At 50.3% G+C, this 8226-nt stretch overlaps 1 protein-coding gene across 1 annotated transcript; it reads right to left on the bottom strand.

Moving 5' to 3' along the window:
- Positions 1 to 265: 265 nt before the first annotated feature.
- Positions 266 to 6402, bottom strand: LOC125945639 (uncharacterized). Its single transcript, XM_049667846.1, has 2 exons — positions 6078 to 6402; positions 266 to 471 (listed from the first exon to the last, which is right to left on the bottom strand). Exons 1-2 carry the CDS (start codon positions 6258 to 6260, stop codon positions 337 to 339), a joined length of 318 nt encoding a protein of 105 aa, XP_049523803.1. The 5' UTR covers positions 6261 to 6402; the 3' UTR covers positions 266 to 336.
- Between the last annotated feature and the right edge of the window lie 1824 nt (positions 6403 to 8226).

Here is an 8226-nt window from a genome sequence, read left to right as displayed (position 1 = left end):
GAAACACTGGCCGCGAACGCTATGCACGAAGGCGAGCTTTCTGGTAGAAACGCGGGCTCTTGCGTGGGTGGTCCCGGAGATATTGCACAGCCGCGCCAAAAAAGAATCCACAATTTTCAGGTTCCCGTTTGTGATGGAAACTCAACTAACTAACTTGCCGGTGTGTCCGTTCAGCCCAGGATCCTTTTAATAATGATACGGCACTCGGGAGTTTTTTACACGATACACAGTCTTTATATACACACACTAACCCGATACAGATGATTTACATCTATGCGGACTAGAGTTCGGAAGTCGCTTGTCCTTTATAAACATGCGCCTAGCACTCATGCGTCATCACTCGCCCGTGTGCTTCGTCGTTGCGGTGCCCGTGACGGGGGTCCTTGTGGCTGCGTGGCTGCTGTCGAGCACCAGCTCAGCTGGTTTGATGTTGCGACGGCCGCGTCCTACGCCGTCACCACCACACCGCACCTTGCTGCGACGTGGAAGCAGGAGGAAAGCAGCAGGCCGGTAGGACACCAGGCCACTGCTGTAGCTGGCCAGTAATGCCTGGCCTGTAACGCCTCGGCCGCTAGAACGGCAGGCTCGGTCAGCGGACAGGTAGCTCAGGCGCCCCGGTGGCCAGCAGGAAGCACTGCACCAGGCCGCTATCACAGCAGGCCGCTGGTACGCAGGAGAGCAGAGCCACGAGCGGGATCTACGACCAGGTCCGTACGGTAGCAGGACACCCGGTCGACAGTCCTCGGGCTCGCTCAGCAGGCTGGTAGCTCAGGCGTCCCGGTCCCAGCAGGAAGCACTGCACCAGGCCGCTAGAACAGCAAGCCGCTGGTGCACAGGAGAGCCCAGCCACGAGCTGGATCCCCGACCAGGTCCGCACGGTAGCTGGACACCCGGTCGCCGGTACCCGAGCTTTGAACCGCCGTTCTGCGCGCTGACGTTCGAGGCTGCCGCTCGCTCTCACGCTCTGCGTGCTCTCGTGTCGCTTCTTCGTTCGTGGCACGTGTCGTCTTCGCTATCACCATCACCGATTCTCTTCTTGATGCCACAACACAATCATCATTGCAAGCTGGTCTTCTCGCCACCGCACGCCACTATCCACATCATCACAAGTGCCCCCCACTTAAGATAGTTGCCCGCAACTATTCTAAACAACATAGGAGGAGGATGTGCATGAGTGCAGGCACGTGCGAATAGTTCAAGAAACGTTCGTGGTCCACAGAAACAATTCATGTATACACACTAATCACAAACGCGTCGAGACTTTGGAACACAAGCCAAAGTTCCAACAAGTGCTGTCCCAAGAGGTGACACAGTTCAAATACGGCTTAAGTAATCTGCACCCACATTGTTCGACCCTTTGATGTATTCCACGGTAAACGAATACTCATGCATTAATAAGCTCGACCGTAAAACACGATTGTTTACGTGTTTGGCCGACTGCAAGTACTGCAATGGCTGTTGGTCGCACTGAATAACGAAAGGTTTCCCGCAAAGGTAAATGTGGAACTTCTGCACAGCCCACACAAGCGCTAAACACTCACGTTCAATGGTGGAATAACGGGTTTCTCTAGGCAGCAGGTTGCGACTAGCATAAGCAACAGGGTGTAACACACTGTCTTCCCTGGTCTGTAGGAGTACTGCGCCTAGACTCGTATTCGAGGCATCCGTGCGGAGCACGAAAGGCTTCGTGAGGTGTGGAGCTTGAAGTATTGGACTTGCGGCGAGCTTGTCCTTGAGGAAAGCGAAGGCGTTTTCTTGTGTTGGTCCCCAAGGTACAGTATGGCTTTGAACCTTTTTGTGAGGTCAGTCAGGGGCTTGGTGATCTCGGCGTACTTGGGGATAAACTTCCTGTAGTAGCCGGTTAAGCCGAGAAATGACTGCACGGCTTTCTTCGTGGTTGGCCTCTTAGCGGCTAAGATCTTGTCCAGTGTTTTTAACATTGGTTCCACTTTCGCATTTCTAATGCAGTGTCCGAGGAAGGTAATATTGTTTTGCCCGATGTCACACTTGCTAGGTTTGATCGTGAGGTTCGCATTGCGTGTCTTTTGGAAAACACGTCGCAGGGCATCGGCGTGTTCTTGCCAGGTAGTGGTGGCGATTACCACGTCGTCAAAGTAGTGATAGACGTTGGGTAGGTCTCCTAAAACTGTCTTCATTAGGCGCGCAATGACAGCTGGGACAGTCTTGATCCCAAAAGGCATATATTTGAAGTGATAGAGCCCCGACATGCTTAAAAAGGCCGTTTTTTCGCGGCTCTCTGCAGCCATGGGTACTGGCCAGTAGCGCTTTGTAAAGTCAAATTTCGAAAAATACTTTTGTTTCCCTGCAAGCGCAAGGACAATGTCAATCCTTGGGATCGGTTCACTGTGGGAAACCAACTTTTTGTTCAGTTCGCGGAAATCGATGCACAAACGAATTGTATTGTCGGGTTTCTTAACGACAACGATCGCTGCGTGATATGGGGAGTTTGACTTCTCAATTATGCCTAATCGCAGCATCTCGTGTACCTCGCTCTCCACCTTCTCACGCTGAGCCAGGGGAATAGAGTACTGGGGTACGTGAACAGGTTGCTCGGATATGAGCTCCAGCGAACATTCAACGAGTTTTGTTTTGCCAGGGAGATCTGAAAAGATATCTGGGAACTCGTTGCACAATTCTTGAACTTGTTCGTGTTGTTCGAGATGTAAGCTTGGCGATACCTTGACGTCCGCGGTGGCCTGAGTTTCGCGTAGGCTTAGAAAAGGGATATTGTCTTCCGAATCATTGTCGTCAGTAACTTCAGACTCCGTGTTTTTGTCGTTCACAACGATGGTTGTAGACACTTGAGTGTTCGGTACTCCCCGCTCCTCGTACTTCTTTAACATGTTAATAAGGAAGACCTTTGTGTTTCCACCTATGTCAACGGCATAGTCGACGTCATTCCTGACTTCAGAGACCGTAAATGGGCCTTTCCATTTCAATCTATAGCTTGCTCAATCAGTCGGTAATAGGATCAAGACCTCGTCTGCGGGTCGTAGTCAGCATTGTGTGCTCTTGCGATTATAATAAAACTTCTGTTTTTTATGGGCCTTACTAAGCTCTTCGTGGGCTAGGTGACATGTCTCTTCGAGTCGATTCCTGAGGTCCACAAGGTAGGTGCAGGTTGTGCGCATCTCATCGTCGATGTCATCTTTTGTCCACAGCTCTTCCAAAACGCTTAAAGGTCCGCGTACGTGCCTGCCGTATATTAATTCAAACGGCGAAAAGCCCAAACTTGCTTTCGGCACCTCTCGATATGCGAAACGAAGAGGAGCTAGGTATTGATCCCAAGACCTTGGCTTTTCTTGGCACATTCTTTTTAGCATGGCCTTCAGAGTGCCATTGAACCTTTCAACCAAACCGTTGACCATGGCGTGGTACGGAGTGGTCCGGAAAAACTTGACCGAAAGCAGTCGACCGACTTCCTGCATGAGCTCAGAAGTGAAACTTGTACCTTGATCCGTGACTCCCTCTCGTGGCAAGCCCACTCTGGAAAACATTTCAATTACTGCTTCGGCGACACTGACAGAATCGATATTAGCGAGCGCTATGGCATCAGGATAGCGTGTCGCTAAGTCAATAAGGGTCAGGACATAGCAATTTTCTTTATCCGACCTTGGGGATAGTGGACCGATTAGACAAACCGCGACTCTTTGAAACGGTATCCGTATAAGAGGCATGTTGCCCAAAGGGGCGACATCAACTTTTCCTTTCGGCGTTGTCCTCTGGCACACATCGCAAGATCGGACAAAGCGCTTGATGTCTTCATGCATCCCAGGCCAGTAGAAATCTCCGAGGCTACGGTCTGTAGTACGTCGAACACCCTGGTGACCAGCCATGATGCTTTCATGAGCAACTTTCAGAATATGAAGTCGAAACCTTGTTGGGACGACTACTTGTTTAAAAGTTCTTCCCGTAGATATACGGTAGTGACGGTACAAACGACTTGCCTCTTCAGAAAAATAATACTCCGGGTATTTTTTGGAATAAAATCGCTTGCCAATCTTACGGAAGCTACTCTTAAGACTTGGGTCCTTTTTCTGTTCCTCGGCAAGTTTTGCTGGAGTAACGTTTAACGAATCTGTGATTGGCGCGTTGATGACGGAGTTCGTTTTCTTCTGCGTCCATGCGACGGCAGAAATCATGTCCGACATTCCTCCAGATGCCGGCGGTTGACTTGACTCATTTGCTTCGGGAGGCACGTGTCCACATTCCCAATCAGGATCTGGCTCGTGTGGTTCCTTGACTCCCGGAATATTGCCAAGCACGAGATCATATAGAGGATTACTCATGCATAGTGCATTTACGTCTCCAGTGAAGTATGGTGTATGAATTCGGATGTGTGCCTCGGGCAATCCCTTGCCATTGCTATCCAACAGTACAACTTTCCTGGTTTTACCAGTAAGATACTCATCCGGAAACAAATCACGTCGGACAATGGTTGCGTTGCTGCCCGTATCTCGCAGAACTTCTGCTTTTTGCCCTAGTACTTGTCCCTCTACAACTGGCATATTATCCACTAGAAACATGGACGGCTTCTCGATCGTTTTGCGGCAGTGAATTGTCGCGCATGTTTCTTCCGTGGATTCGGCTAGCAAACCAGAATCTCGATTTTCCGCATTGTCTGCTATGACGCAAGATACGTGCTTCTCCTTAGGCTTAGACTTAGTCAGCTGTTTTGTGCCCAAGCCGCCCGCATGATTTGCATTTATCAGCCTCTCTTGAAGCGCTTCGACAATCAGGCGCCATATGTCATTTGCGGTTACAAAGAAAACAAGTTTGCCGTTGTTTGTTCTGGGGTACAACTCTGGGTTGATTGACCCTCTTGGCGTCATCTGCAACTCTCCCAATATTGTTGATACCCTGGGCTTCGACGAAGCGGTCTATTGTGTCCGCAAGAGATCTAAGGGTTTTGCATTCCCTTTCCTTGAAGAAGATGGCAAGCTTAGGGTGGCAGCAACGCAAGAACTGCTCAGCAATAACGTGATCCCGGATGCCTTCAAACGTTTTAGAAACCTCAGCCATCGCGATCCAGTTATTAAAGTAGCTTGAGATCCGTGCGGCAAACTGTTTTCCTGTTTCGCCATCTTCTGGTCGAACTTTACGAAATTTCTCTTTGTACCCTTCGGCTGTAAATCTGAAGCATTGAAGTGCCCTCTTCACCTTCTCGTAATCCAGGGAGTCAGCAGCAGTCATACGCCCAATCACAGTTAATGCCTCACCAGTAAGGCACATGCTTATGACGACAGCCCATTTATCACTAGGCCAGTCCTGTCCAGAGGCTACGCGTTCAAACCTCTGCAGATACGCGTGGAGGTCGTCGCGTCGTTCATCGAACAGCAGCAGTAGCTTCTGGGCATTGAAGCAGGGTAGGTTTGGTGACGTTACAGGCGTGGTTGGGGCAGATGTCTGGCTCTGCGCTCCTTCTTGCAGCTTGAGCTTCAGCTGCAAGATTTGTAGCTGTCTTTCGTCGGCTAACCGCTGACTTTCTGCTGCTTCTTTTGCTGCTTTGCGCTCAGCTGCTCGTTCGTCCCGCTGCCTAGCCTGTTCTCTTTCCATCCATTCGCACACTTTAGCGCCAGACAAGCCTAACTGTGCTGCAGTGGCGGCTAACTTGTCTAAATCCATATCGGATGTCTAGTGCTGCGTGTACACACCCGAATGCCGGTCTCCGCGAAAGGGATGTTACTGGCGGATCCAGGCAGGCTCGCCAGATTGTGATGGAAACGACAACTAACTGACGTGCCGGTGTTTCCGTTGGGCCCAGGATCCTTTTAATAATGACACGGTACTCGGGAGCTTATTACACGAAACACAGACTTTATATACGCACACTAACACGATGCAGACGATTTACATATATGCGGACTAGAGTTCGGAAGTCACTTGTCCTATATAAACATGCGCCTACCACTCATGCATCATCACTCGCCCGTGTGCATCGTCATTGCGGTGCCCGTGACGGTGGCCCTTGTGGCTGCGTGGCTGCTGTCGAGCCCCAGCGCAGCTGGTTGGATGTTGCGACGGCCACGTGCTACGCCGTCACCACCGCGCTGCACCTTGTTGCGACGTGGAAGCAGGAGGAAAACAGCAGGCCGGTAGGACCCCAGGCCACTGCTGTAGCTGGCCAGTAATGCCTGGCCTGTAACGCCTCGGCCGCTAGAACGGCAGGCTCGGTCAGCGGACAGGTAGCTCAGGCGCCCCGGTGGCCAGCAGGAAGCACTGCACCAGGCCGCTATCATAGCGGGCCGCTGGTACACAGGAGAGCAGAGCCACGAGCGGGATCTACGTCCAGGTCCGCGCGGTAGCAGGACACCCGGTCGCCAGTCCTCGGGCTCGCTCAGCAGGCTGGTAGCTCAGGCGCCCCGGTCCCAGCAGGAAGCACTGCACCAGGCTGCTAGAACAGCAGGCCGCTGGTGCACAGGAGACCCCAGCCATGAGCTGGATCCCCGACCAGGTCCGCACGGTAGCTGGACACCCGGTCGCCGGTACCCGAGCTTTGAACCGCCGTTCTGCGCGCGGACGTTCGAGGCTGCCGCTCGCTCTCACGCTCTGCGTGCTCTCGTGTCGCTTCTTCGTTCGTGGCACGTGTCGTCTTCGCTATCACCATCACCGATTCTCTTCTTGATGCCACAACACAATCATCATTGCAAGCTGGTCTTCTCGCCACCCCACGCCACTATCCACATCATCACACCGTTTTTGTTTGGTACTCGTAATATTTCAGTCTGAGCGTATTTAACATAAAAGGTATGCGCTGTGGGTGTTTTGTTTCATGATATTTGTTTGTGGAGTGTTATTCTCAAAATTCCGAGGAATAGCTTTGCAAAGAATGGGAGACAAGGTATGAGCAACATTTATGATAGATGATATACATGTACCTAAATATATTCGGAGGGCCAGCGTGGTTGGGGATTATTTTCTCCGCCACCTCATCCCACCCCGGTTGCCTACGCCGGATTTTCCGCGACACGGGACCCTTAACGCTACCGTGCTAAAATTGGGATTGCGAAGCTAACGAACGAGGCAGAGCGCATCCAGTGCAACTTGAATGACAGAACTGGCACCATTCTCTAGAGTTCTCTAGCCGCGTTTACATGAATGTGACAGTGGAGCATCGCATCGCATTTCTAAATGAATGAATGATTGTGTGTGGTTTAGTGGCGCAAGGGCCAGGTATGGCCAAAGAGCGCCATGCCAGTGTTTGTTAGTTCGAAGTGAAGTGATGAATTCTGAGAAGTAGATGTGACGGGGCTGTGAAGGGCCTAAAAATAATCGCTGTAAAGTGAGTAAAATATACATGTATTAAATCATGGGAATGAATAATGAGGTGTACTATGCAATGAAGAATGCATTGAGAAAGAATGACACGATATTTCAAATATTTAAGTTGCAGTAATTGGCAAGAAGCACTACTGCCTAGACAGAGCCCTTGAACCACAAGGGCCAGGAGGCATGTGCTATAAAAATTATCACAGCGGCATCCTCTGGATAGAGGATGCGCTACGAACTAGTTGGGCTAATAACATGCAGGACCACATCGTTCAAAAAATCGACGACTGCTTTGGCATTAAAAATCGGTTCTTCGCCAAGAAACACAATGGGGTTAAGCGGGACATGATATCGGTACGCTTGTGAAAAATATTTCTTTCTTTCTGTTTCGGCTTCCCGGCACTCCACGAGGACATGGAGGACAGTCAGCCTCTCACCACATCTACCACAGGTTGGTGGTTCACTACCAGTAAGCAAAAAATTGTGGGTGCCATATGTATGTCCTATTCTGAGACGACAGAATAGGACATCAGTTCGTCGTGTTTTCGTTACGGGAGGCCAGAAACCTAACTGTGGTTTAATGAGGTGAAGCTTATTGTTTGTTTCAGCGTCCCACAAGCGTTGCCAGTGGATTCGCAGTTTCATTCGCAGGAAAGACTTCAAATCTGTTGCAGGAACAGCAGTTGTAGGGTTAATAGCCTGAGATGTAACAGATGTGGCCATTTGATCTGCTCGAACATTACCCTCAATGCCTCTATGACCCGGCACCCAGCATATAATCACATGCTGGTTAGATATATACGCTTTACACAGAATGGAATAGAGCTCATTAAGTACAGAGTGATTGCAATGCTTTCACAACACTTTGCGAGTCTGTAAATATGATAGTCTTTTTGAGTTTTGATTTCATTATAAACTTTACAGCCGATAACATTG

Source organism: Dermacentor silvarum, chromosome 5, assembly GCF_013339745.2.
Source record: "Dermacentor silvarum isolate Dsil-2018 chromosome 5, BIME_Dsil_1.4, whole genome shotgun sequence".
In the NCBI taxonomy this organism is placed as follows: domain Eukaryota; kingdom Metazoa; phylum Arthropoda; class Arachnida; order Ixodida; family Ixodidae; genus Dermacentor; species Dermacentor silvarum.
The sequence above is the reverse complement of the archived record's forward strand: the minus strand, read 5'-3'. Positions and strand labels throughout refer to the sequence as shown.

What these genes read in the sequence shown, in the direction of transcription:
- LOC125945639 (XM_049667846.1), bottom strand. Translation starts at nt 6,260, where the DNA reads ATGATAGCGGCCTGGTGCAGTGCTTCCTGCTGGCCACCGGGGCGCCTG. An exon ending in TGCTTCCACGTCGCAACAAG is followed by an intron (nt 472 to 6,077) that starts GTGCAGCGCGGT and finishes CGTCGCAGCAAG; the next exon opens with GTGCGGTGTGGTGGTGACGG.